The sequence below is a fragment of the Dermochelys coriacea genome, chromosome 1, assembly GCF_009764565.3.
Source record: "Dermochelys coriacea isolate rDerCor1 chromosome 1, rDerCor1.pri.v4, whole genome shotgun sequence".
Classification (NCBI taxonomy): domain Eukaryota; kingdom Metazoa; phylum Chordata; order Testudines; family Dermochelyidae; genus Dermochelys; species Dermochelys coriacea.
The window spans coordinates 258,323,168-258,351,063 of record NC_050068.2 but is presented as its reverse complement, the minus strand read 5'-3'; the positions used below and the strand labels follow the sequence as shown (position 1 = coordinate 258,351,063).

At 54.7% G+C, this 27,896-nt stretch overlaps 2 protein-coding genes across 6 annotated transcripts in view; both read left to right on the top strand.

The window, feature by feature from the left end:
* CARD10 (caspase recruitment domain family member 10) overlaps positions 1-10,883 on the top strand; it is a 49,800-nt gene extending 38,917 nt beyond the window's left edge. For 2 of the 5 annotated variants that reach the window (XM_043520439.1, XM_043520432.1), the window contains exons 13-20: positions 354-477; positions 851-1,091; positions 1,404-1,473; positions 2,322-2,412; positions 2,934-3,110; positions 5,390-5,511; positions 6,209-6,324; positions 8,882-10,882. In XM_043520439.1, coding sequence (XP_043376374.1) covers positions 354-477; positions 851-1,091; positions 1,404-1,473; positions 2,322-2,412; positions 2,934-3,110; positions 5,390-5,511; positions 6,209-6,324; positions 8,882-9,089 — 1,149 coding nt within the window. In that variant the 3' untranslated portion in view covers positions 9,090-10,882. Of the gene's footprint in view, positions 1-353; positions 478-850; positions 1,092-1,403; positions 1,474-2,321; positions 2,413-2,933; positions 3,111-5,389; positions 5,512-6,208; positions 6,325-8,881 lie in introns of all 5 variants that reach the window. The other 3 variants (XM_038381404.2, XM_043520409.1, XM_043520425.1) reach the window with 2 other exon arrangements.
* Positions 10,884-11,876: 993 nt separating this feature from the next.
* On the top strand, positions 11,877-27,339 carry MFNG (MFNG O-fucosylpeptide 3-beta-N-acetylglucosaminyltransferase). Its single transcript, XM_038381416.2, has 8 exons — positions 11,877-14,264; positions 21,303-21,351; positions 22,432-22,534; positions 22,841-22,994; positions 24,647-24,732; positions 25,205-25,370; positions 25,981-26,066; positions 26,477-27,339. The coding sequence occupies exons 1-8, from the start codon at positions 13,815-13,817 to the stop codon at positions 26,535-26,537; spliced, it is 1,155 nt and encodes a 384-aa protein (XP_038237344.1). The 5' UTR covers positions 11,877-13,814; the 3' UTR covers positions 26,538-27,339.
* The last annotated feature ends 557 nt before the right edge of the window (positions 27,340-27,896 follow it).

Sequence of the window (27,896 nt, the reverse complement as noted above, 5' to 3'; positions counted from 1 at the left end):
AAGGTTCGACGGTCAGAGGGGAGCCACAGTATGAAGAGCATTGGGGAATGGTGTGAGCCATCTAGGTCAGCAACAGAGGCTTCAGAGGAAGGTGCAAGAAATTCTGTGGTAGGCAGCTGTAGGGTAGCCTGCTGTCACGGATGGTTTCCCCCTGGCTAGAGGCTGGGCTAAGTCCTGCATCATGATGAGTTCAGTCCCTTCCAAAGCCCTCATTTGTCCTTTAACTGTATTGGGGCGCTGGGTGGAGGGAGCTGGGAAGTGGAGAAGGAAGGCCTATCATCTAATGGCCCAAGGTGGTCTGTGTGTCCTGTTGTAGTCACCACCTCTCCCTCCTATCCTTCTTTCTTTGGCAGCTGAGGGGGACTTTGCCAAATGGGCAGGTGCTGAACCTGGAGAACTGCACACGGGAGGTAGCTTACCTAAGCCTGCTGCACTGGGATGGCCCAGCTGGTCTCATCTTCTTGCCCGACATGCAAGGTAAGTTCCTGTGGCTTCTTGTCTTGGGCGTAATGATGGTTGCCACTGGGGTAAAAGCTCCCCTTCCCTTCCAGGGTGATATGGGAAATTCAATCTCCTTGTCCATTCAGCCCAGAGCAATCCAAGTCCTTGGCTCTGTCCCTCCCTACCATAAGACCCCCACACCCTGCCTCAGAGGAGAATTGCCATGTTCGTTCAGTTCCAGGCTTTGTCTTCACACCAAGGCCCATGTGGCTGTGAATACCAGTTCAGGTAGCACAGCTGTATGACAGACCCAGAAGTTCCGGCGATGACTACCCACCTCACTTCTACCTGTGTCCCTTGGAGAAGGGCATTGGCTGTGATGAATCTCATTCTGTCTCTCTTGTGCCAGGGTACCAGCCTCTCAAGGAGGCCTTAGAAGAAGGGAAGAAAGTGACTGGAGACTCCTTTTATGTGCGCACCAATCTGACCCTCCTGGAGCAGTCAGACCCCTATGCCCTGTGCGTCAAGTGTCGGGAGATCCTGCACGTCACCGACACCATGCACAAGGGGCGGCTGGAGTGGTACTGTGCTCGCGTCGACCCCCTGACACTGCAGGACCTGGACAAGGGAACAGTGCCCAATTACAGCAGGTAATGTGGGCATAGGGGGCTGTTGTCCTTGTCGGGGAAAGCCCTCTCTTTGGGATCTTGGCAGTGGAGAAGGAGAGTTTGTCTTCCCCCTTTTTGCCTTTGGGTTCCCAGCAGCTCTGTAGGAGTACAGGCTGTCTAGCTTCTCAAGGTCATATGACAGGGCCCCTCACCATGGCCATCTAGGCACACCCAAGAGAAGGGGTGATAGAGTATATCCCTTCCCATTGATGTGCTAACAGAGCTTTGTGGGTTCAGTGGGGTATGCCCCCTTCAGATTCTGTAGCTACCTGATGGTAATCTCTCTCCTCCCAGGGCTCACCAGCTTTTGAAGGTACAGGAGAAAGGCCAAGTCCCAGGCCGGCAGAGGGGCTGCAGGAGAAATGTAAGCTGGAGGAGAAAGTGGTGGAAAGTGTGTGTGTGTGTGTGTGTGTATTGCAGTGCCTGTGATCTGCACTCACTCAGTGTGGCACTCTGTGTCCTGTCCACCGCTAGATAGAGACATATAGAGGTGGATGAGCCTGCTGTAGGCTTGGCTGTTGGCTCTAGCAGTAGTGGCTGATGCTTTGAGCTCCAGAGGGCCTAGGGTCAATCCCAGCATGGCGTTACATGGTCATTTGACCAAGCGTGCCCTGTGCTGGGATTCTCACCTCCACTGAAACATGCTGTGGGGTAAATGAAGGGGAGAGGAGAACACCTTGCTGGAGACTGTCCGAGCCCACTATGTGCTGTGGGAATGGGAGGAGCAGTCAGGGCCATGCTGTCTAGTCTCCAATGACCGGAGCATGGAAGTACCAATGTTAGCTCCCTGAGCTGGGCGTGAAGAACAGGTCTGCAGTGCTGGGTCTGGAAGAGCTGGAGTCTCAGTCTCTCGCTTCCCTGGGGCCTGGGTCTGCTGCAGGGGCCAGACCTAGGTGCTCTGTAGGGCTGCGTGTGCCAGGCTGGGTCTCGGCCAGCCTGGGGGAATGCTCAGCAGGGAGCGCTCTGCTGTGGGGGGTTGAGGGGGGGCCTCATGTCAGGGAGCGGGCATGGAAAGGTGGCTGGGAAGGGGAGGCCTGAAATGCTGCTCTGAGCTTTTGCATACTCCTCTAAACGGAGCCCCTGATCCTCCTGCGGTCGGGCCTCCCTGGCTCCCCCTGCCCGTCTGCCTTCCAATGCGAGCCCTTTCTGTGCCAGTGGAGAGCAGCGGAGCGAGGGGTTCTGTGTCCCTGGTCTCTCCCCCATTCTCCTCAGTTGAAGAAACGGACCCTGGGCCAGCTGCGGCTGGTGAAATCCAAACCACACGGGGAGCCTTCTCGGCAGCTGCTGCTGGACCCCTGCCCAGGTGAGCTGCTGCTCTGTCTGTGCCCCCCCCTCGTGGCTCCATCTTCCCTATCATAGGTCGAGGGCAGACAGCCTGGCCAGCAGGTTCCTTGTGGGACTGCAGGGGGCAGTGGGTTTGTGCAGGTAGGTGAGGGAGAGGAGTGCCCTATGTGTCACTGCCCTGACCCTGCACAGTGATCAGGAAGTGGGTCTGGGCAGCTTTGTAGCCTACCAGGCTGAGATTGGGAGGGGTGTGGGGGAAGCAATGGGGTTGGGGTGACAGGCGGGTGGGGGTGGGTCTGGCAGTGGGTGCAGCGGGGTGGGGTTGATAGGTGGGTGTGCCAGGTCGAGGTGGCAGGGTGGGGGTGTGGGTTTGGGGTGACAGGTAGGTCTGGCAGAGGGTGCAGGAGGGGGTTGGATGGCTGTATGTACTAGTAGGGTGGGGTGCATGTGGCACGAGTGGGCATGACATGGGGAGAAAGAAATGATCTCTGTGCTGCTGACAACTCTTAGCTCTTGTTCACTCACCTACCTGTCTTCCAGACCCAGATAGGAGCCCAAAGCCCTACAGCCTCGTGCGCCCCCTGGTGGTGCAGGCCCCTCGCCCAGTGGTGCTCTCCCCTGACTGCATAGCACCCAGGCTCATCAGGAACCTGCTGGACCTGCCTACCTCGCGCCTGGACTTTCAAGTGTGCCCAGCTAGTAAGCAGGAGCAATCAGGTGACTTATCCAGAATCCCACAGGGAGTGTGTGGTGGAGTCACCCCTCCCCCTGGAACAGACCCCAACTCTGCTGAGTTCCGGTCCCTGCGCTAATCACACGGCCTTTCTTTGGGGGAGGATTGCCTTTTTCCTCCCGCTATTCTGCAGCCACTTACCAGGGAGAGGGCTTTGATGATGTGGAAAATAGGTCATAGGAGTGCTGGAACAATTTGTATAGTGGGGGTGCTGAGAGCCATTGAACCAAACTGTAAACCCTGGATATGATGGAAACCACTTCAAGCCTGGGGGTGTGGCCACACACCAGCACCTCTAGTTGCAGCACCTATGATAGGTTGTTCCTATCTCTAGAGTTGGTGATATCCATGTGCGTGGGAGGCCCTCTCCAATCAGGTGTGGGAGCTGTCTAAGAACCCTGAAGATCTGAGGAGTGCACTTACAGGTCATTCAGGGATGGGGGAAGATGCCTTGATATCCTCCTCAGCAGCCAATGCAATGCTTTCTGGCTCTTCCCACCCGGCAGCTGCTGCCGGGTCATTTTTCAGCCTTTCTAACCAGCTAGTGTCTCATTTTGCTTGGGCCTCTCCGAAACACCTGATGCCTCCCGTTGTAATCTGGTCTGCAATTGCCTTCGGCCGGCTGGCGGGCCAGCTTCCCACTGAGCTTTTCCGTGCCACCAGGGACCCAGCCAGTCTCTTGGTCTGGCCGGAGCATCTTCCTTTGGTTGCATGGTGGTCGCTCTGGCAGGTTCCTCCAGATTGTCTGTAGCCCTCTTCCCAGGGAGCTCCCTGCCTTTGGCCTGAAGGTCTGCAGCTTGTGAATGCCGCTAGCTCGCTCTCTTCCTCGCTTGCCTCCAGGTGACCATTGTAACCAGTTGCAGCACAGCGCACTTGCTCTTTTTCCCCTAAGGACATCTCTCCTTCTAGTTTTTGTTGTTCTATGATTAGCACAGCTGGTTGGGAAGCGATTTCTTTTTCTGCAAGAAATTTCCATGGGAACTAATCCCCCACCACCGCCACCCCTTTTCGTTGGTGTTTCCCTTCAGAAATGTCCAAACTGGAAAATTAAAAAAAAAATTTGAGGGGGGGGGTTAAAATCTCCATTTTCCATCGCAAAGGAACCTTTTGAAAGTAAACATTCTGCCTAGCTCCACTCACGAGCTGTGTGACTTGTGCAGCTGGGGTGCCCTCCTGTGAGTGCCCTGTCCTGCACCCCTTGGACCCCACTCTTACACCACACTGGTGTTGGGGCACCCTATGAAAGCCACTTACAAGGGCTGTGGACATCAACCATGGTGAGGATACAAGCTCCCTGTCTGGCTAGCCTGTTCCCCACCCATGGACTGCCCTTGCCCAGGGTGAAGGCGGGTCTAACTGGCATCTTCCCGCCACATAGCCAATGCCACAATTCAGGCAACTGCACCTGTATTCCCCCTCATGGTCCACCCACTTGCAGGCTCCTGGCTCTTCTGCTGTCACCTCTCTTGGGCAGAGACCGGCAGCGCTCTCCCTTCTGACCAGGGTTTTTCCAGGCTGCACAGCTCCCTGCCTACACTGTGATATCTCCAGCAAGGCAGAGTGCCTCAGCAAGCCAGCTTTGCCTTCCTTCCTTGGAGGCTATACACAGTGTGATTACCCGCAGTTAAGTTACCACACAGCTCTTTCTAAGCAAGCACACTTAAAGTAAGAGCATTACAGAGAAAACATTAAAAACAAGAAAAGAACCTACATGCATGCTAATAAACTTACAAGGGCTCTGGCTGGTGACACCCTTTCAGATCCCACCAAGGGTTTTTCCCCTGTGTTTACAAGTTCATAACAGCTGTTAGTTCAGAACAAGTCCCCCCACCCAATGGATCTGTGAGTCACTGTCAGATCCAGTTTGGGCCTCTGATCTTGTCCTCATGTAACAGGTGGGGATCAGCCCACAGTGGCTTTCTTTTCAGAGCGTAGCTTTAAAAGGCTGGGTCCGGAGGTGAGAAGTTGTCCTCCCCTCCTCCCAAGTATTTTCCAGGGATCCCACTTAGTTTGTCTGGCACATTGTTTCAAGGAGCCTTGTGATGCTCATAACACTTTCCAGGGTTTACATGAGTCATGTGTCCTAGAGGCATTAAATACAACCCCACAATAACTGGTAAACAGCTGCATTTTTAAACAATGAACTCCTAGGATACTGAAACCTAATTCAATGAGGTTTAACGTAATTCAGTAAGGCTTGTCTAGGATACTGCACAAAATTGCCATATCTGTCACAGACAACCCACTCTGCCTCCCTCTGCAGAGACCCTGGCTAATGACGAGCCAGCTGCTACCCTTTCCCAGGAGAACTGCATGGCTCCAGGTTCCCTCCAGGACCATAGGGAGAGCAGGAGGATCCGCACCATCCGGGAGTGCATCAGCAAGGTGCTGAGCAGAGAGCAGCAGCTTCTGGACACTGCCTGCTGGGTGGTAGTGGGCCCAGGGCAGGGATGGGAGGTCCTACCGGACACTAGGAAGAGGATGGGATTATTGAATGGGGGAGAGAGAGGAAGGGAAGAGACCACTGAATGGGGAGGAGAGTCGGGGGAAGGAAAGGAGTCAATGACTTGGATGCTGGGAACCTTCAAAGGAGTTCTCCAGCCATTAGCTTCTTCCATCAGACTCTGGGGCCCCATCAAGCGTCGGGTCTGGTCCCTTTATGGAGTCCACATCAAAGGGGGAGCAACAGGTGTTATGCTAATGATGCTAAGCACTAATTAATCAGTGGAGCTTGGTCCATCCCAGCACCTTCCTCACCTTCTCCAAGTTGGGGCGGAATGAGGTGGATGTGGGCTCTGTGGAGGAAGCCCTGGAAGGCCCAGAGATGCACACTGCACATGCGTGAGGGGAGGGAAGGGCTATGAGGGCCCCCTGGCCAGGCTGGACACATAGCCCCTTATGTATCAGATGACCCTGCTCTTTAATTCTCTGATTCCATCTTGGGTCTAGCTGTAAATCCACATGTAATGGAATTACTACTGGAAAAGCAATGATATCTCACAGTATGGGGCTAGATTTAATGTAATTGTCAGGGACTTTGGGTTATTTCTTTTCCATTTAAATCTATGCAATTTCCTTGCAGAATAAACACTGCCTGCTGGAGCTGGGCCTCCAGAGGGTGAGGGATCTAATTAAAAGTGAAATATACCCCATCATTATCCACGTGGAGGTCACCGAGAAGAATGTCAGGGGACTCAGGTATGGAAAGCCCTTCAGAGGACTAGCAGAGGTCATACCATGGAAAAAGAGCGACTCTGGCCCATGCTCAAAGAGAGACAAAGGGAAGGGGGTGGGCATGCTGCCTGGGGGGAGGGGGAGTGTCTCTGGAGGGGAGGAGGCAGGAGCCAGAGGCTGATTAAGATTTATTGGGGCCCTGGGCACAAAGAACCTTTTGCCCCACCTCTCCCGCTTTGGGGCTGTGCCCCCTGCTTGTCCCCTTCCTCCAAGTCCCACCCCCTTGCCTGGCCAGAAGCTGAGCCATTGTGGGGAGCCTTGGATCCTCCACCTGCCTTATGCAGCATGCCCAGGAGGGCAGGAACATGGGCTGGGGGCTGCTCTCAGGCATCCCACCTAGGGAAGGTGGGATCTGGGGCTCCGGGGCTCCCCACAGCTGCCTGGCTCCCTGGGTGGCTCTTACTACAGCCTAGGGTAACCATACATCCCATTTTGGCCAGGACACTCCTCTTTTTAAGCCCTGCCCCAAACATCCTGACTTTTTGGCAAAACGTTTGCTCTTGCCAACTGCAAATGGGACAAATGCCCAGTTTTGCCAAAAAGGGGCTTAGGGGGAGGGTGAGCGGCAGGGCTCAGCCCAGCTCTGCGTGTGGGGAGGGGAGGAGAGGGGCTCGGGCCAGTGACTCGGGCAGCTGGGGGTGGAGACAATATGCTCACTGGGCTTTGGCTTCTGGCCAGGGGGCGGGGCCTCAGGGGAAGAGGAGGAGCAGGGGGCGGGGCCATGGGCGGTGTGTGACTCCTGCATTTGGGAAGGCTGGGCAAGAGCACCAGAAGCTCCCTAAAAGTGTATGTGTGGGGCCACCTTAGGGTTGCCAACTGTCTAATCACACAGACCCAAACACCTTTGCTCTGCCCTGCCCTTTCCCCAAGGCCCTGCCCCTGCCCCTGCCCCGCCCCTTCTCTGAGGCCACGCCTCACTCACTCCTTCCCCCCTTCCTCCATCACTCACTCTCCCCCACCCTCACTCACTTTCACCAGGCTGGGGCAGGTGGTTGGGGTGCAGGAGGAGGTGCGGGCTCTGGGCTGGAGCCGACGGGTTCGGAGTGTGGGAGGGGGCTCCAGGTTGAGCCTGGGGTAGGTGGTCGGGTGTGGGAGGGGGTGCAGGGTGTAGGCTCCGGGAGGGGGCTCAGGGCTGGGGCAGGTGATTGGGGTGTGGGAGGGGTTTGGGGTGTGGGCTCCGAGAGGGGCTAAGGGCAGAGGTAGGTTGACCAGATGTCCCGATTTTATAGGGACAGTCCTGATTTTTGGGTGTTTTTCTTATATAGGTGCCTATTGCCCCCCACCCCCGTCCCGATTTTTCACACTTGCATGTCCCTGCAGCCTGGTGCTGCTGGGCTGCAGCACCCACAGGGAAAAATTAGCAGGTGCACCGCACGCACTGGCAGCCAAGCTCCCCTTGCCCCCACCCCATCCTCGCCTCCTCCTCCCCTGAGCACACCACATCCCCGCTCCTTCCCGTCCCAGCGCTTCCGGCCCTAGCAGCAGTTAGGCGGCACTTAGGACTTTCCAGGAAGGAGGGGAAGGCGTGGGGACACAGCGTGCTGGGGGGAGGAGGTGGTAAAGAGGTGGGGCAAGGGTGAGAACTTGGGGGAAGGGGAGGAATTGGGGCAGGGCGAGGGTGGTGCTGGGGTGGGGGGGGTCGAGCACCCCCAGGGCAGAGGTTAAGTCGGCGCCTATGGGGGGCTCCATGCACTGCCCCTGCCTGCAGTTCCCAGCCAAAGTGCTCGGGGTGGGGGCAGCGCACAGAAATCCCCTGCCCAGGAGCTGCAGGGACATGCTGGCCATTTCTGGGAGCGGAGTGGGGTCAGGTCAGGCAGGGAGCCTGCCTTAGCCTTGCTGCGACACCGGATTTTTAGCAGCCTAAAATCTCCCGGATTGGCTCCAGTAGGCTCTGGGAGATAGAAACCGATTCTGGGAGACTCCCGGCGAAACCAGGAGAATTGGCAACCTTAAGCCTCTGGTGCTCAGACCATGGCTCTGCCCTGAGGCTCCCCCAACTGGACCTCCTCCCCCTGAGGCCCTGCCCACGCTCCACTCCCACGCCCGCTCAGGCCCCGCTCCCGTTTGGCCAGTCAGCCCCCTCCCCTGAGATCCCTCTGTCTGCCACTCGCGCCTCTCTGCCCCCTCCTTCGAGGTCTCCCCTGCCCACTGCTTGCTCCTGGAATGGCGGGCGGGGGCGCCTCAGATGCAGGGGTGTAGAGAGGTGAGTAGCGGGTGGTTGGGAACATTGCGGGAAGATGTGGAGTGGGCAGAGGAGGAGCAGCTGGCAGGGCCCCAAGGGGCGAGGAAGGGCAGGGAGAGGAGGAGCAGGGGGCGGCGCCAGAGTTCCGACACTCCTGTGAGGGGCCCCCAAATTGGCCAGGGCCCCCTGGGGGGTAGTCTGCCCCTGATGAGAGTGCTGCCCGGGTGGGGGCGGGGGAGTCACTGGAGGGAAGGGGGCAGGAGTGCTGGCTGGGGTACACTGGGGTACCATAGCTCTCTGGGTGGATGATGTTTACGGCTCTTTCCCTTTCTCTGTCAGGAGCTTACTGCGGAAGCCAGGCCAGCGTGACTCTGATGTGATGAAACTTTGTCGGAGCGCCGAGCAGGCTCTCCACGCCCTGCCCTGCTCGTGGGCCTGTGTGGATGCCCAGTCCTGGTGCCACGCTGAGGAGCTGGTGAAAGTGGTGCGGCGCTGTATCTTCCAGGAGCAGAACAGGGTCGTGTGGATTGAGGATGGCGAGCTGTGATCTCACACCCGGCAGAGCTGGGGCCATATCTTCATGGTGGGAGGCTCCATATAGGGGAGTGGGGTGCTAGTTTCCTTTCCCAAGGGTGGTGCCTGGAGCACACTTGGCTTCTCTCCTTCATCCCCAAACTATTTCCGAAACAGCATGCCATTTCTGCCCGATTGGCTGCAGCGGGATGTTTTTGCCATCAGCAGAGGTCTGGAGGAACAAGGAGGCTCCTCATGTGTCAGGGAGTTGGGCCCACTTCAGGCTGCTTGGAGACTGGCCATGGTGGGGGTAACATGCGGATTCGGACTCCTTTCCCCTCATGTCCAGGTTTAGTGGAGGGATTTCCTTCCCCTTCCCACCAAGAATCCCCTCACAGCTTACAGCCACCGCTCCTCCAGGAGTGCTCTTGGCACCCAGATGCTCTGTATGGCCCAATCATTTGGGGAATCAGATGGGAGGGGAACAGAGGGTAGTCTGCGAAAGCGTGTGTGTGTGTGTGTGTGTGTTTGTGTGAGAGAGAGACTCTCTGCCTTCCTATTGCTCCATTCCCCTGCCACCCCGTCTCCTCCCCTTCCCCATCATGGCTCTCTCTGGCACCCTGTCTACCTCAGCTGATGTCCGGATGGAAGTGGAGGTGGTACACATGCCCTGCCGCAGGCAGAGCGACACTACGCGGGGTTTGTCAGGCTTCCTCAGTGGGTGGTAATTGTAATCTTTACTGTGTATAAATTATTAATGAACCCTTTTTAATTGGAAACCTGTATATAAAAGAAAATTAAATACCATTTATAATGGGAATGGAGGAGGGGCTGCTGCTTGCATTAACAGCAGGACTGGGGTGCTGGGGGATTTCTCTCCTACCCCTACCTCATGCCTCTCCTAACCTGCTCTCTCCTCTGCACAGACTCAGGCAGCTGGTCCCTCTCTGGGAAAGTCAGGGGAACACTGAGGTTGCCCGGGTCGCCCAGAGCCTTTGTTCCTGTAGCTCTGGTTACCTCCGGGAGTCTGGGGCTTCTGCCATCTGGGTCCTTCTCCAGGGGAACAATAGGAGAGGGGCAAGCCAGCGGGGCTGCTGGAAGGCTGGGGATTTCCTCATCCTTTGAACGGAGGCTGTGCTCACCCCGCCACTCTGAGTCTGGAGCTGGCACCAGCTGTGCCTGAAATCCAGCCCCTCCTCCCCCCATCCTGCCCCCTCCTCTCACATGCTGAGGAAAAAGGAAGAACAGACAAGCAGAGTGGGGAAGAGACTGACATGAAAAGAAGGAAGGAGAGGAGTGGAGGGGGTCAGGAGGCAGTGTGTGTGCAGCACACTCCTGGGAGAGTGACTGGTGTTAGAAGCACCCCTATGGGAGTGATAGCTCTCTCAGGCATGCGGTTAGCTTGGAGAGCCCTGCCTCCATCGGTGCTAGGGCTGCTTTGCAGAGCAATTGCTGACCGAGCTGTGGAGTCCTTCAGCACTTGGGAGAGGCTGGATGCTTGGGGAGCGCTGGGGGACCTGCAGAGGATGGGGGAGGGTGGACAGCGCTGGAGCTGGTATGTGCAGGCAGACACAGTGCTGGAGAAAAGTGTGGGCCAGGCAGTGCTGGGGCCCCCCAGCACAGTCCCATGCTAGGGGTGATGGGGAGCAGCATGAAGGGAGGAGAGCCCGGATGCAGGTCTGCAAGAGCCCAGGACTGGGACAACATGGGCTGGGAGGGGCAGAGATCAGCAGAGGCTGAATGCTTATTGCTTTTGCATGAGGTGGGTGATGGGCCCAGGCAGAGGATGAGCTAGACAATGCCAAAGTCCCCTTTGTGTCCCCATAACGATGCTTAGCCCTGAGCTAGTGCTTTGTGGTTTTCCAGCTCTGGGCAAAGACAGCTAGATGCAAGTTCCACAGGTTATAGATATAAAGATAACAAATGCTTCCCTGTACATAAAACTGAAATAGCACTCACCTGTATCCAAAGTGGTACAGAAATTGAGACCCAGCCCTCACAGCCCTCAATTGGGGAATTGAAATTAGAGGGGGTGTTCACATTTACAGGGGGGTGGGGTGGAAAATGACTAAATTGGCAATATTGCCTATAAATAGTTGACCACTGGGGGGCAGATGGGGGAGTTTGGGGGGTACGGAATGTAGGGAAATCCCTGACAGTGATTCAGGATCAGGCAGCTGCCTTCTGCCCCTGCTGAGGCTCCTGAGCAGTTCAAGGCAAGACACCATGGAGCGTGCATGGCAGTAATCCCCAGGTTGGCTAACTAGAATGGTGCACCTCTGAATGCCATGGCTGTGCCCCCACCAATCCGTGAAAGAATATGCTGCTGTTCAAAGGGTTCTACAAATACAGCCATCGGGGAGCCTCCTATGAGAGCTAGGGAGACACTAGATCTTTGGAGATGTTCTTGTTAGATGCAGAACATAAACTGTCATCGGGGCCACTGCTGTCACCTGAACATATGGTAGCAGATGTGGATAAGAGAGGACCCCATAGATATAGGTGTTATCCCCATTTTAAAGATTGGGAAACGGAGGCAAGGATGACTTCTATAAGATCACAAAGCAAGTCTGGCAGAGCTTGGAACAGCACACTGGAGATCCTGACCCTCATGCCACACTGCTCTAACCACTAGACAGCACTGCCCATCCCAGGCTCCTTCCAGGAGTCATTCCATTCCCTCCTGGTTTGTTTCAGGGGTCACATTGGCCTACGCTGATCCATTCCATAAGCCCAGCTCCAGCTGGTTCCAGATGTGATGGAGAGGAAGAGAGGAATCCAAGGTAAACATTAACCCAGTAATGTTCCCTGGCTTCGGTTCCACCTTTATCACTCCTCCCTGGGGGGTGTCCAAATTCCCTGCCCCGGGAGGTAATGCTGCCTGCTGTAGAGGAATGAGTCACGGGTTAAGGAACAGGTGGAATGCCATTAGCCACCGTGGGCACCAATTACCAGCTGTAAAAGCCTTGTACAATCCCAATGTAAAGAGTCCTTTAGAAAAACTCTTCTGCCTGTCCTCAGGGGAGGGATCTGCTGGAGTGTGTGTCTGCGTGCGCATGCAGTCAAGGGCTGGGGGTGGACTTCCAAGTCCTTCACTAGCTATAGTCTTCCCTAGGGGCAGTTTGCAAAACTTCCCTGCCATTGCTCAAGCTGGCTCAGCGCCACAGGGGTTAACAGCAGCAGCTGCAATGTGCATGGCTCACCATTGGCCTAAGCACCGTGTGGAGGCGATCTGTTCTGAGCAGAGTTAGATGGCATGGTGAGCAACATATCTAAGCTAAGGGCTAGATCCCCAGCTGCTGCTGAGATATGTGAAACAGGGGAGAGCGCAAATGGCTGTAAACCTTGGGGTTGCTCTAAGTTATGCCCAACTGTCCATGGGCCCAAGGGGCAGTTCCAACAGCTGGGGACTGCTGGAGTATAGGGATGCCTTCCCCTTCCCCCTTGAAACAGGGCAAGGAGTGGCAGTGAGCCAGTTAAGCTGGCTTTCTAGCTACTGTTTGTCACTTTGCATAGGGCCCTACAGAACCTGAGACTGGACCTGGAACTGCCCTGGCAGCTGGAAAGGGGGTTTGGGAAAGCCCCTTGGTGGAGAATTCATCTCTGCATTGGTGCTGAGCCTGGCACAGAGACTGACCTGGGAGGCAATGTGCCTCCTGATTCTTCAGTGGCCAGGGGCTGTCCCAGCTTGCATGCTGTCTGCAAGGGCTCCTATGGGCCATTCTAAGTTCCAAGGGGCCACTGAAACTCCTGGCCATGCATCCTCCAGCCCTGCCAGCATATCGCCTTTTGCAGGGGTGTCACGCTGGCTCTGTGCCTGCTGGGGCCCCCAGTGTCACTGCGAAGCGGCTGCAGTGTGGGGTGAATTCCCCCAAAACCGCCGGACAGCCTGGTTCAGTTTTGAGAGGCTCCCCGAGGGTTGGGGGTGGGGGCAGAAGCATGTTCCCCTCAGGCTGATGACATGAGAGTCCCCTGGAGACTTCCTCCTTCAGGGAGGCTCCCAGTTTAGTCTAACTGAGCTCTTTCCCCTGGCCTGACACAAGGAGCAGCCCACAGGGCAGCAGCTGGGAGCAGAGGGGACAGCTAGCCAGGATTCCCCACAGGCTGAAGGGCCCCGCCTACCCTCTGCCCAAGGAAGGGGTGGGCGGAGCCTGGAGCCTGTAGCTAGAGGGAGTCAGTGAGAGCTGAACAGACAGAGCAGGTGGAAGGCAGCTCTCTTGCTCGTTCCCTGGACCTGGCTATCCCCAGCCTCTTGCCTGCATCAGCCTCTAGCCTGGGACCTGTCCTGATGCATCCTTTGATGCTGGGTCAGCCCCTTTGCCTCCAGCAAACCGGAAACCAGAGTCACTCACCTGGATATTCCCCCATCACCCCTCCTGGAAACCTGGGACCCTCAGCCCCTTGCATGGAATAGACTCTCCTCCTGGACCCTTGACCTTTCACCCTGATCGGGCACCTGCCCAGGACCCTCAGCCTCTCAGCTAAGAGCCTGGGGTCTGGGTTAGTTCAGCTCTGGCTGTGTAATTTGCTGGCCTGCAGGTGTCTGCTTGTCACCTGTCCTGCCAGCTGGAAAATCAGGTCTTCCTGGTCCCTGTGTCTCTTTCCTGGAGGCTGCCCCCATCCCAGGGGCAACAGTCCCTTTCAGCCTTGGTGTTTGGCTCTCTAAGAATTTCACTGCCACTTTCTGCTCCCCTCCCATCACTTTCCATGGCCATGTCCTAGTTGGGTCTCAGCCTGCCTGTCCTCCCCTTTGGGAGGCATGAGGCCAGCATGGGGCTCACAGACCCTGGGGTGCAGAGGAAGAAGCTCCCTCTGCCTGCTGGGCTTCTCTCCGTTGCGTTGGAAGTTGGCAGTGATGCGTCGGCATCTCCTCCGCTGTCTCTCTGGAGCTGCTCTGCTCCTTGTCACCATGGCTTTCCTCTCCATGAGGCACCATGGCACTCAAGAGGTGGTCCGCTACCAAGGGGTTGGTGATGGGACATCGGATATCCTGGAGCACCAGGCTAAAATGTCCCCAGTGGATGTTCTGGGAGACAGCAGCAGGAGACAGGAGCTGAAAGAGCCACCGGGCCCTTCCAAGGTGGGCTCTAGTGTGAGGAGAGGCCTGGACCTTAGAGAGGTTTTCATTGCTGTGAAGACAACCAAGAGGTTCCACCAGACCAGGCTGGAGCTGCTGCTGGACACTTGGATATCCAAGGCAAAAGAGCAGGTGTGTATGGAGGTGGGGACAGAGGGGTTCATTACAGTAACAGGCCTCCTTGGTGGACATGTTGGGGACAGGAGGAATGTAATGCCTGCGGGGAGGAATAAGGACTCATTATACTGAAGAAAGGGTCATGCTGAAGGTGGTTAAGAACAACTCTCCCATTCGGTGCGTCTCTGACATCATGTCTATTCCACTGTGCAGAGAGACAGGGACACCTCACCCTGGTTGGGTGGAGGGCTCTATTAACTAGGTCTGAACAGCTTTAGGCTCAGGGGAAAGCCCTGTAGAGAGAGACAGGGGTATACCCTGGCTGTTCGCACAGGGTTGGGCAGAAGAGTGATATTTGACAGGGACTGTCGGCTCTCACCTTAGTGTAGCCTCAGTGGGGCAATTCACCCTCCTTTAAATCCAGCTGCACTAGGGGTGCAAACTGCAGTGCTGCACATAGGTGACAGCTGTCCTCCCTTCAGCTGCTGGGGTTAAAACATGCGTGAGGCACGGCGGGGTTGAGTGTACTGCTTTTTCACCCTCAGAGGCCTGATTCAAACTGCTGATCTTTGCTCACAAGCGGAATGACTTTGTGCGGTTTCAGACTAGCTGCTCCCTTCCGTCTCACACCGTTTGTAGACCTCACCAAACCACTTCTGGTTTGGGCAGTGTCTGCTCAGGAAGGACTGCCTGGACCTGGAGTGGCCACGGGTGTCTGAGAACAAGATGCAGAGCCCTGGCTGAGGAGGGGGGAGGGAGAGCCCAGGGTTAGCCCAGCAAAGGGCACAGAGGTGCCATGTAGCTGAGTTTGAGTGTGTGGGACCCAGGGCTGGGACAGCAGGAGGGGTGCAGTGGAGCTGCATGTGGGGGCATGCACAGCATCTGCACACCCCATGTCAGCCTCGGTGCAGTCAGTCTCTAGCATGCTGGAGCACCCAATCCATTCACATGCACTCTGGTGACTATTCCTCAGCCCCCCTCTGTGTGTGTGGCTCTTGTTTCTGTGTGCTGGTACTAGCGCCTGGACGGTTCTTCCCCCTTCACCCAGCGGAGTCTTGAGAGTTTCACATCCTGATGGGAGAGCTGGTTTGGGGCGCATTAGGTCAGTGCACACTGGTGACCCACAATAGACTTAATAATGGCTGGGGGAAAACACCGTTTGCTACCTGGAATCTCCCTCCATAATGGGGAAAGCCTCGGGAAAGCCCCCGTGGGGTTTGTTGTAGACTCCAGGCACTTGGGCTATGTTTAAACAGGTCAGTAGGTAGAGGCCATGGTACCAATTCCACTGCTAAATCAGTGCCATTGGCTGTCCCATTGCTAATCTCATGATAATTGAAGGGGTGCTGGGAGGATTCTTTGACTGCTGCTTCCCTGCTTTGGGGTCCCCTTTTGCCCTGCGGTGCTGCAAGTGCAGGTGCAGCCTAAGGCCCCTATCCTGCAAATGGCTTTGCACAGAACCCCACGGAAGTCAGCGGGGGCTCACAAGTCTGCCCATGCATAGCTAGTTGCCGAATCGGGGCCTAAATGAGAAGGCTAGGTTGTGGGCACGCAGAGGAAAAGAGCACCTGAGACAGAACAGGGCATTCTGGGTAAGGGCGGTTTTCCTTTCCACATGCTGAGCTGTAACTGTCTGGTGCTTTCCGCTACCTAGTCAGTTGCGGTTTGTCAGAGGAAGCTGTGTCCTATTTTGAACCCACTTCCTCTATGTGTGTTAGCATCTGAAATATCATACTTCCCCTTCTAGACATGCTTCTCCAAGCCCTGAGTGCTCTGCCTCCTACCCTCTAATGGCTCTTAGTGGATACCATACTTCTTGGCATATACGTGCTATGAGGTGGGCTGAGCGCTGGCACATGGGCACCACGATTATAGCCAGCCTTGGTGTTTCTGAGTGCGCTTGCAAAACAATTTTCCCTACCCCAAACATAACTGACACCAGTCTATTCTGGCCACGCCAAGAATTAAGGGGAAGTGGGAGTGAGAAGATTCTCTGGAGCATCCCAAATTACCTGAACCTCTCTCTGTGAAATCTATAAAAGTTGCAGATGACACCAAGCTGGGAGGGGTTGCAAGCACTTTGGAGGGCAGGATTCAAATTCAGAAGGTCCTGGACAAATTGAAGAATTGGTCTGAATTTAACAAGATGAAATTCAATAAAGACAAGTATAAAGTACCTCAGTTAGGAAGGGAAAATCAAATGCACAACTACAAAATGGGTAATAGCTTGCTAGGTCGTAGTAGTGCAGAAAACGATCCAGAGGTTACAGTGGATCACAACTGACTATAAGTTAACAATATTATGCAGTTGCAAAAAAGGCTAATATCATTCTGGGGTGTATTAACAGAGGTGCTGTATGTAAGACTTAGGAGGTAATTGTCCTTCTCTACTTGGCACTGGTGAGGCCTCTGAGTGTCACACTATAGGAAAGATGTGGATGAACTGGAGAGAGTCCAGAGGAGAGCAACAAAAACGTTAAAAGGTTTTGAAAACCTGACTTATGAGGAAAGGTTAAAAATCTTTATAGAAAACTGGGGGGGACATGATAGTCTTCAAATATATTAAGGGATGTTATAAAGCGGATGGTGATCAATTGTTCTCCATGTCCACTGAAGGTAGGACAAGACATAATAGGTTTAATCTGCAGCAAGGGAGATTTAGGTTAGATATTAGGAAAAACTTGCTAACTGTAAGGGTAGTTAGTCTCTGGAACAGGCTTCGAAAGGCGGTTGTGGAATCCCCATCACTGGAAGTTGTTAAGAACAGGCTGGACAAACACCTGTCAGGGACACTTTAGGTTTACTTGGTCTTGCCTCCGCGCAGGGGGCTGGACTTGATGACCTCTCGAGGTCCCTTTCAACCCTACATTTCTGTGACTTTGTGATTCTATAAAATATGTGCCCAACCCCCCTGGGTCCTGCTGTAGAAGGGGAGTGCCACTGTTTGTACTGAGGTCTGGTACAGTTGCCAACACAGAGGAAAGCTTTGCAAGTAGAGTTGGCTGGAAAAAAAGGGGGGCAGGGTGAAGGGGAGGAATTTTCAAAAAATGTTTTCAAAAAGAGCTGTTTGTTGACTTTTTTGTACTGAAAACCTTTAGTTTTTCCTCTTTTTCCCTCCCTTTGTCCCTCTCCCCCCTTTTTACCATGCCAGTGAAAAAGGTGGTGGTGAAGGGGAGAAGGGAGCGAAAGGAAAAACTGTAACACAAAAGCTTTCAGTTTTCATTAGAAACCAAACAGAAATGTTGCAAAATCAGACATGCTTTGCTTTTGAATTTTTCTACCCCCAGGAAAGTTTTGCACAATAAATACCAGCCTGTCCGATTTGCAAGGGGCAGGTGTCCCACTGCACCAGACCCCATCCTATGAAGGCTTTTGGGTGCACTCTGGGGAATTTGAGCCCCCAGCTAGCACTCCGCAGTATTCATTCATCCCTGTGACACCCACGCTGATTAGGGAGGCAAGTATCGTTAGCCTGGTAGGGAAACGAAGGCAGAAAGGGCAGGGACATGGCTATCGGCACAGAGAGGGTTGGTATCAGAACTAGGACTAACCTGCAGGGGTCACTTGCTCTCAGTCTTGCAGTTACTCCACTAAAAAGCTGCTGCTCATGCTAATTTAGCTTCCCTGTCTTGTGGTCTGGGACATGCTGGCTGCTAAGCCGCAGAGCCTCCCGCTATACAGGCAGGCGCTTACAGCAGCTGTCTGTATTATCAGTGCCACGTTGGGCTGAGAATCTGCTTGGGATCCTCTCAAATGGACCAGGCTGGTTCTTGGGGCCCCAAAGGCCAGATCTGGGTGGCTTTGCAGGAGTCGGGATAACCTGTGATCCTTATTATTAGTAACTGCAGAGCCTAGAGATCCCAGCCAAGATCAGGCCTCATTGCCCTAGGTGCTGCACACACACATTTCCTGTCCCAAAGAGCTTATAGCCTAAACAGACAACCCAGACAAAGGATGGGAGGGGAAACTGAGGCACAGAGCAGGGAAGCGATTTGCCCAAACTCATCCAGGAGGTCAGTGGCAAATCTGGGAATAGAGCCCAGATATCCTGAGTCCCAGCGCAGTGCCCCTGTTCACTGGACTTTGCTGCCTCTCTTGAGGGCTAATATGTGACAAGCTTTCACCCCTGGTGATGGGTTTGCATTTTCAGGGCTGGCTCTGCCAGGAGAAGAGCTAAATTTAATCTTGTGAGGGTGGACGCTGATGCTGGCCCTGGCATTTCCATTTCCCCTGGATCCCGGCCTGTTCCCTCACTCCTGCCTGTCAGGTTATTCACCTGCTGCATGGTGTCTAAACGTTGGAGTGTGAGCTCTCTGGGGTGGGACCGTCCTTGTGTCTGTCTGTAAAATGCCCAGCACGATGGGGTCTGGGTGGGAGTCCTGACGCACTACTGCAATGCTGCTAATGAACACACTGGCAGCATGGGCTGTGCAGGCCCAAAGCCTGGTCCTTATTCTCCAGCCGTGGGCATATATGCTCCCGGGGTAGCTTGCCAGATGAGGCTGTCTGTCAGCAAGGGCTCCAGACTTTCCGTTGCACTTGGGTTCCAGTTGGAGTTTCCCCTCCACCCCTTTGCCACTCCTCCTCAGAACTGAAGGATAGACTTGCATCCAGGCCCCTCCGCCTTCCTGAGCCCACTCCACTGTAGGAAGAGTGGCAAAGGCCACTGCAAGCTCCACGCGTTAGACAGGGGCTTTGAGAGCAGGGGGCTGGGAATCCCACCCCCAGCCAGCGTGCCCGTTGTAGGCTGCCCTGTGTGGTTGAACTCCAGCTCTGTTGCGCCTGACTCTGTCTGCCAGACCAGGCCCCAAGCCCCTTGGGCAGTCTGTAGGTGCTGGGATACCGCGGCGACCGGCGTGATGTCCGAACCTAGACAGACCCAGCAGTCGGCCAGGGGACCCAAAGGGAACCTTCTCCCTCCCACGGCTGAGCTGGTAAAAGTGGCACCAAGTTGGCCCTGTCTGGAAGTGGCTGGGTGTCCCCTGCAGGGGCAGGGGGGGAGGGAGATGTGGTTTGAGGCTCCAGCAAACCCCTTCCAGACACCTTCAATGTGGATAACAGAAGCTGGCGTTTCCTGGAGAGACGGACCTTTGGGCTGGAGCAAATGCCCTCTGCCAGGTTTCTAACGGGGGCCTCCCGGCTGTCTCCTGTCCCAGCCCTCCTGGGCAGCCCTGCTGAGGGAGACAGGGCAAGCCATCTCTCCAGCGACTCCATCAGGCGTGGCGGGGTGGGGAGGAAGCTGTCAGCTGGCACACTGGCTCTTCTGCTGCAGTCACCTTTCGGACACAAGTGGAGGGCAAGGGCAGGGGGGCAGGACAGGGTCCCAGCTAACTAGAGACCTGAATGAATGGGCGTGAGGGGGGTGGGTTGTGTAGTGCGGGAAGAACTCTGACACCACTGGAGTGGCTTCTCCAGGTCCTGCTGGAAAGGCACAGCAGAGTTGGGGTGGGGATGGAGGGTGATCTCCCCATGGATGTGTGGCCCCCATCTACCACTGCCTCGTCAAACAGTGCTCCTCATCTGTGCTAAACGTGTTCCTGGAGGCAGCTTTCCTAACTGCCCTTGGGGGGATTCCCCCTCCCCTGCCCCGGCGTCTCGCCCCTCCGGCACTCTCGGCACCACCTACTGCGCCCTCTTGCTTCAGAGCCTGTTGCTCCGGTGGATCGGCCGGTGCCAGCTGGCCTTCAGCACAAACTCTTCACATCCCTTCCCCCAGGCTTGCCCAGTCCAATGTTCATAATCTGACTTCTCCCCTTTGGCGTTCTGGCCCCTTTGCCCTCCTGTGCCTTGCCCAATAGCCGGGATGCGGCACCTGGGCTGATAGCTAGGGTGTGTGGTGTGGGCTCCCTTGGCCCAGTGCCAGAGCCATTTTCTCAGGTGCCCATCTGAACGCCCTTGTACTCTCCCCCTCCTCCCACCAGCACGCAGCCCGGGCGCTGTGTTTAACCAGCCTGCGGGCAGCTGGTGGGGAGATTGTTTAAGGCTTGTGTCTCTTTCTTTCAGCCCCTTTAGTTCTTTGAAAGCACATTTTCTGCATGAGGGGAGCTTTTCTCAGCTTGCCGTGATCCCCCTCTGCCTCTGGGGTGGGGGGATGTGTCATAGAATGGTGGCTGGTGGGGCAGGGGGGTGGATGGACCCGAGCAGGGAGGGGGAGGGTCTGGGAAACAGCAAGGGGCTATAACTGCAATACACACAAACAGATGTTCCCCTCTTAACTCATGTCTCCTTTGACCACAAAGCGGCTGCTTTCGTCTGCTGCTTGACATCATTCAGACCCCAAAGCTGGGCTTTCCCACCCCCGGCTTGCTGCCCGAGTTCTCCGTTCACCAGGTGGCAGGGCCGTGGGGGGTGGGAGTTTGCTCAAGAACAGGTCCCCAGACTCTACAGGTAACAAGGGTGCATATTGTAATGAAGCCCTCAGAACAGGCTTTTCTGTTGCATTGGCCAACTATTGGAAGTCTCCCTGAAGAAAACAAGACTCCACGGGCAGGTCCTCGGCTGGTGTCAATCAGCATAGCCCCATTGACTTCATTGGAACTACTGGGAATCTGACCCCAGGACTCCTGGGTTCCCTGACTATCAGGGAACCTTCCCAGTGTGAACACAGGAAGGAGTCTCAGCTCTGTGGGGGAGCTAACCTCCAGGGTTCCCAGCTCCCCTTGCCTCTTGCAGAGGAGGGCCTGGGATTTGAGCCCCTTTCCTTCACTCCCCTGAACCAAGGGGAAATCTCTCTCTGGCCTGCAGCTGGTGTCAACTGGAGAAGGAGGGGGCTGTAGGATCTGTGCCTGCCTTTTGCGACCAGGGCACAGGGCTCTAAGAGGATTATTTATCCACCCACCACCCCTGCAAGAGAAGCAGGAGAGGTGGGTGAGCAATGAGCTGGGGCAGCGGCTCCCACCTCCCTTGGCCTAGCGAGAGGCAGCTGCAGGATGTCAAAGGCACAGGCCAGAATGGGGAGGCAGGAGGCTTAGTGACAGCTTGGGAGGCCAGAAATGTAGCCAGCGCCGGGCCTTGGAGTAACTTCACCCTCTCCTCTCTCTCCTGTTTTCTTAGACCTACGTCTTTACTGATGAAGAAGACGAAACCCTGCAGAAGAGAATGGGTAACCCAGTCTTTCCTATTACGCAGCTCCCCAGCTCCAGTGAGCTTTGGATCAGGCCCTGAGTGAAGGCTGGTTCTCCTCCTCCTCCATACAATAGGGTGCCCTTCTGGATCTGTGTGATAGGATGAACCCCGCAGAGCCCCCGGCAGGAGTGACACTGATTCACTCTGAGGACAAGGCTCAGCTAAGCTTAGTTCTCTTCTGAAAAGTCGGAGAGATGGGCTTGTTTTCTGAAAGGAGGGAGACAGGAGACTGGCACAGCACGTGCCGGAGAAGCTGCAGGGATTCCAGCTGTCCTGAAGAACAGCTGGGTGGTAACATGGGGGTCGGGCACTCCTGTCTTCCGTCCCAGACACTGGTGAGTAGGAGGGTTCTGTTGTTAAGGCCCTTGGTCTGGACTTGCAGAGGCAGGAATTGAACTGAGCTCTTCCAACAGGCTTTCTGTGTTGAGCCACTTCCCCTTTTGCTGCTCCAGTTCCTCATCTGCAGGATGGGAAGGACGGTACTTCCTTGCATCACAGTGCTGTTGTTGGAGAGTTTACAGCCAGAAGGGAATGCCACATGTCTAGCCTGACTTCCTGAGAAGGTCATTAATGCTTGTGAGGCGCTCACATGCCACAGTGCTACAAGCGCAGTAACAGATCATTTGCATGGCACAGACTAAGTGCCACCATCAGTGAGGAGTGAGCTCATTCCCGCTGGTGTCTTGCTTGTGTGGGGAGAAGTCCGGGATTGAAAACCCACAGGGATAAGTTTTCCCCTTTCAGCCCAGCAGAAGGGATGGGGTCTCCTCCAGGGCAAGGCTGATGTTCCATTAGGTGAACAGCATGTAGGTTGTGAAGCAAAGAGCTGCATGAATAGGAAGAAGATAGAATCCAGAGAGAAGGGTGGGGTGGGAACAGGCAGAAGAGACGTGGGGACCCCATTGGCGAGCAGGGTGTGAATGTGAGAAGGCCAGAACTGAATTAACACAGTGACTGATCCTTGCTCTCTCTGGCCGGAGGGGTTTCCTGGCCAGGCCAGGCGGGTGGGGTGGGGTGAGAGTGCAGTGATCAGGAGCTTTGTCTCTTTTTCCCGCAGGTGACCATGTGGTATTCACAAACTGTTCTGCAGAGCATAGCCACCCAGCCCTCTCCTGCAAGATGGCAGCCGAGTTTGATGCGTTCTTGGCCAGCGGCCTCAGGTGAGCACACAGGGGTGGCCTTCACACCTGCGCGCAGGGGCGTGGGAGGGAACTTCCCACTGCAGGCTGGTAGGGATGGGAAGCTGTCACTGCTAACCGATGGCTGCTTGTGTGACTAAGAGGGGGCTGTGAATGGAGTTCCAGTGGGAAAGGATGAAGAAGGGTCTAGTTTGCAGAGGTGCTAATTAAAGGCCATCAGCATGTAGCTGCACTCGACCTTTATCAATAAGGCCCATGACGTGAAGCTGAGTCAGCAGCAGCCTCCTGACCTAACCTCCTCTTGTCTGTCTCCCTGTCTGTTGCCAGCTGGTTTTGCCACTTGGATGATGATAACTACCTAAACCCACAGGCCCTCTTGAAGCTCTTGTCTTCCTTCTCTCCAGCCCATGACATTTACATTGGGAAGCCCAGCCTGAACCGGCCCATCCAAGCCTCCGAAACAATGCCCAACAATCAGACGGTAAATCCTGCCCCACAGCAACGGGGCCAAGCAGCTGACTGGCTCATTGGGGATTCTGAAGGGAGCTGATGGTTCTTGAACACATGTCTTGTCAAACTCCCAAAAGAGGAGGGCTCCAGGCCTGGCCTCCGCTGGACCCAATCTGGTCCCATGCAACCTGTGACCAAAGTCCCAGGGAGGCCATGTTGAGATTTCTCAATTAGGGCAAACTATAAAGAATGGAGCAGACAATTCCCCAAACTGGTGGTTATTCTAATACTTAGCTTACTACAAAACAGCTTCTATAATACCTTATTGGTTACCCAGAAGCCAAGAACACAGTTCCCTTAAAGCAACCCAGCCTTTGGCTCCCACCCAGACAGCTAAGTCAAATATGATGAGGATTATTGAAAATCTTGTTCATCATATGAAAAAGTTCTACCAATCCCGAAGGATTGGACACATTGCCCACCAAGTTAATGAATATTTTAGATTTTACCTAAATACATACTTACAGCCAATTTTTATTAACTAAACTAAAATGTGTTTAAAAAAAAGAGTATTGGTTAAAAGATCATTATACATACAGACATGAATAGAGTCCTTAGGTCAGGTTCATAGTAGAGACGCTGAGCTCTAGAATTGCAAAGAGTTCTTTCAGAATTAGTCCATAGATTCAATCCAATGTTCAGTATCAGGGTGACCCAGAATGGAACTGGAGATCTCAATCTTGTGGCTCACACTTCCCCAGCAGCATAAGCAGATTGGAGATAAAAAGGATCAGATCCCAAGAGCCCTTTATACAGTTTCTGGGCAGCCTTTTGACTGCAGTTCTTGGGTGAACAATAGTGTCTTTGAAGTAACCTCCTATTTCCTAAACATCTCTGGTAATTAGCTATATGGATTAACATAAGGCAATTGCCTATCTCCCACCATTTTCAGGTGATTTGATATATTCTCCAAAGAGAAATCAAGACAGTGATATCACTCCAGTCACAGCTCATTTAAGTGTTAATATCTCCTTTTGATCTCTGAAGTGATAGGCAGGTTTGGTTACATTGTTCACCTCTAGCATTATCTATGTAAACACACAAAACCAGAAACATTATCTACTAATATGTCTCTAAAGGTTAAATCTGGGTCAATTAACTTGCAAGTTGCTTAACCCTTTCTGGTCCTGTGTCACACAACCACAACAGCATGTGCGGGCTCAATCTGAGCAATGCACAGCCCAGAGAGAGGCAGTCACACACATGCTGCTCCTCGATGGGAACCCCATCTGCTAAGAGATTCATCCCATACCGCACTACTAATAGAACGCCTTTGCTTCAGAGGGACCACCCCTTCTCTGAGTGAGGGGAGAATTCCACCTCTACGTTCAGCTAATCTGCCCTCATCTCTGGACTCCTTATCTCCCATACGAGGGCCCCCCTTTGCTACTGGGCTGAGGGAAGAATTCTGGTAGTAGCACGGTTGTCCTGCTTTTTCGACCAGCTGATGCCATGAAGCCAGGCTCTGCTCTGTGCCATCCCATGTTGTGGTGCAGAAGGTGGGTTATAGCTGGGTCTGTGTGTGTATCTAATGGCCAGTGCTTTGGTGTTGAGACCTGTCGGTGCAGGAGCTGTGGCACCCATTGGTCAACCCCGTGCCTTTCTCTGCTCTTCCCTCCCCAGAGGTCCGTGCGCTTCTGGTTCGCTACTGGTGGGGCGGGATTCTGCATCAGCCGCAGGCTGGCCGTCAAGATGGCACCTTGGGCCAGGTGAGCCATGAAGCCAGTAGAACTGTGAGCATCAGAAACCCAGGGAAATGTCATGGAAGATCATGCATGAGTTGGGGTGTGTGTGTGTGGGAATGTATGTGAGCACACAGAGAGTGTGTGAGAGAGGGCACAGTGTGGGTGTGCCTACCCAACTGTGAGTGTGCAAGAGCAGGTAGGTAAGGGAATGTGTTTGTGTTGTGGTAGCTCCCAGAGGCCCCACCCGTGCTGGGCACTGCATGCACTTCGAGCTGAGTTGGCATGTAAGTGGGTATCTCTTTATAAGTTCTTGCAATGCAAACAGACGGAATTGGCAGTGACCTGCCCCTTCACAGCCAGGGCAAGTGACTCTCTGAGGTCAGTGGAGTTACCCCAGGGATGATTCTTGCTCCTGATCTCTCATCCCGTTCCAAGAAGGGGATCCCATTTGATGTCTGTATTTCCCCACTTATCAATGCAGCCCATTCTCTTCCAGCGGCAGTAACTTCCTGAGCACCTCGGAGCTCATCCGCCTCCCGGACGACTGCACCGTGGGCTACATCATTGAGTGCAAACTGGGTGGGCATCTGCTCCCCAACACGCTCTTCCACTCTCACCTGGAGAACCTGCAGCTGATTCCCAGGCCCCAGCTCCTGCAGCAGGTGAGCGGAGAAGGGGAGGGAGAAGGAGAGGTTGGAGAAGAGATTTGGAGGGGGCAGCGGGAAAGGAGTGGAGCAGGCGGGCGATGACTCGCGTCACTCCGGCGGTAATTGTGACCTGATTGAATCAACCGCACGTTATTTTGATGAGGTTTTCCTGACAAATGCATCCCTAGACGCTTCTCTGCAATGATGGGCAAAGGATGAAAAGGCAATTAACTAGCCAGTAAAACTGCTGCCAGTCAAAGAGCAGGGGAAGGGCCCTTCCCTCTGGAGCTGCAGCACTGCCAGAGGAAGTGCCTGTTGCCCACCCATGGGGCCCATATAGGTCATGGAGGAAGGGGGAGAGGCTTAGGAGAGATGGGGGCTGGAGATGTGGAAGAAATGGAGGTGAGGAGGGGGTGAAAGACTGCAGTCTGGCCCTGTAAATCAGCTTGGGCAGAAGGGAGAAGCAGTGGGGATCTGCATGTGGGACGCAAAGCTTGTAGAGTGGCTCCCGGCTGGAGGATGATGGGAATGTCTATAGCCTAGACACATAAAAGCTGAGAGCCGCCAAAGCTGCCCCCTTGTTCCCTAACTTCCCCCTTTCCTTTCTCATGGTCTTTCCCTGCAGGTCACCCTCAGCTATGGTGTCTTCGAGAAGAAACTCAACACTGTTGAGCTGGCCGGCCCCTTCTCCCAGCACGATGACCCCTCCAGGTGGGTGCCTGAGTCTCTGGCTCATTTGGCTTGCTCCCAGAGTCTCCTATGAAAACAGGCTTGGAAGAGGGCGACGGCAGGCTGCTGCTCAGGAGTGAGGAGCATGTGTGGGCAGAACTGTGTAGCTGGAGCTGGAATCCTGCCTTCCCTGTTGTTTGTAGCATTCGCTTTGGCCCTGGCGGGAGCTGGGCCCATGTTGCCACTGGTTGGATCTGGATCCAGGGCTCATCTCTAACTGCCCTCATGTCCTTGTGAAGTTTTGAAGTCTGGAGGCGTACGTGTAGATCACTAGCTGCAGTGCAGAGTGAGAGCATCTGGTGTGGGATGGGGCACCAGGGAGACACGCTCCTCCCATGCCTCTTCATTCAGCTGTGACAGCGCACGCCTAACCTTCCTCCTCTCTCCCACAGGTTCCAATCCCTTCACTGCCTTCTCTACCCGGACACTGCCTGGTGCCCACGGCCCGTCTGAGCTCCCACACCCAAAGGGTCCCACTCAGGCCAGCGACCCGCAGTTCGTGTTGTGTGTGTGTGTGGGGGGGTACTCAGGGAGCCCTGGGCGCTCCCTCTCTCCTTCGCAGTGACTGCCCTGCTGCAGCTAGCGATAGATTTGTGGGTCAGTGCTCGCTGAGCACGGCACAGGGTGAGCGGGTAGGATCCACAGCAAGGCGTCCAGGTGAAAATGTGGAAGGACACTGTTGGTGGAACATTCAAATGCAACCCAATGCAATCCCTCGGGCTCTGAGACCCTTGTGGGGGATGAGGATGGGCAGGACAGGGAAGTCGACGAGCCTCTGGTAATGTAGGCAGTGTAGTTGTCGCCCTGTCGGTCCCAGGATATTCGAGAGACAAGGTGGGTGAGATAACCTTATGCCTCCATTAACGCAGCGAGACTTTGGCCACAGATACTGGCTGTGCAGCGATAGATGGAGACCTGGTGCCCCCTGCTGCCTGGATGGAGCATATCTCTGGATGCATCCTGAGCCACACTGGCTGTGTGGGGCCGAGTGTGAATGGAGTGTACAGCCGGCCTTCACTTCAGTCTCTGCTGGGCAGATTCTCTCCTCCCTTTATGCCCCCAAATCCTTTCTCCCTGAGCCTACGCTGGACAAGAGCCTTTTCTGTCCTCTCATTTGTTGAGCCTCTGCTGGCCAGGACTCCGCCTGCCCCAGCCCCCTTGCTAAGCCTCTGCTTAGATAGTTTGGCTACATTTTCACGTCAGAAACTCAAGTCTTTGATAATCCGTTTCAATAAAATGACATTGTGGTCACGTCTTCATGCTAGATCAGCCCATGAGAAGCGCCATACCGGGACTGCCCTGGGAAGGGGAGGGGGGCCAGAAGCTGGAGCGCTGGGTCCTTCCAGGAGTCTCCCATGTGATGGGCAGGTGGAAGAGTGTGTGGGTTTGTGCATTATTCAAGTGGGGATATCTCTCTGTCTCTCCCTGAGTACTCTCCCTTTTCTCTGCTCCATTGGGGATTGGGATAATCCCTCTTTCTAATGACCAGCCTGTTCTTTGAGATTAGACTCCAGCCTCTACCTGGCAGGAGGGGATGTGAGAGGATAGACTTAAAGAAGGATTTGGAGTGGGAGAAAGGGAGAATGAGGTAGAAGATGGGAGGAGGAGATAGTGAAGGAGTACACAGGAGCAGATTGGAGATTGCGGATTTAAGAGCCATGCCAAAAAACCCTAATTCACTATGGAGTGAAAACGGAAGGGCAAATAGCTTATTACCCCTGCTCTTCAGCCCCCCAGGCAGCTTCATCTGCTCCTCATTCCTTGCTCAGTGCAGCAGAGAGGAGAAGAAGGAGTGAGAGGGAGAGGTGGGAC

Bases quoted from the DNA above. Each gene is read 5' to 3' on its own strand.
- MFNG (XM_038381416.2), top strand. From the start codon at position 13,815: ATGAGGCCAGCATGGGGCTCACAGACCCTGGGGTGCAGAGGAAGAAGC. The intron at 21,352-22,431 runs GTAACCCAGTCT...TTTTTCCCGCAG, and splicing joins AACCCTGCAGAAGAGAATGG to GTGACCATGTGGTATTCACA. The intron at 25,371-25,980 runs GTGAGCGGAGAA...CTTTCCCTGCAG, and splicing joins GGCCCCAGCTCCTGCAGCAG to GTCACCCTCAGCTATGGTGT.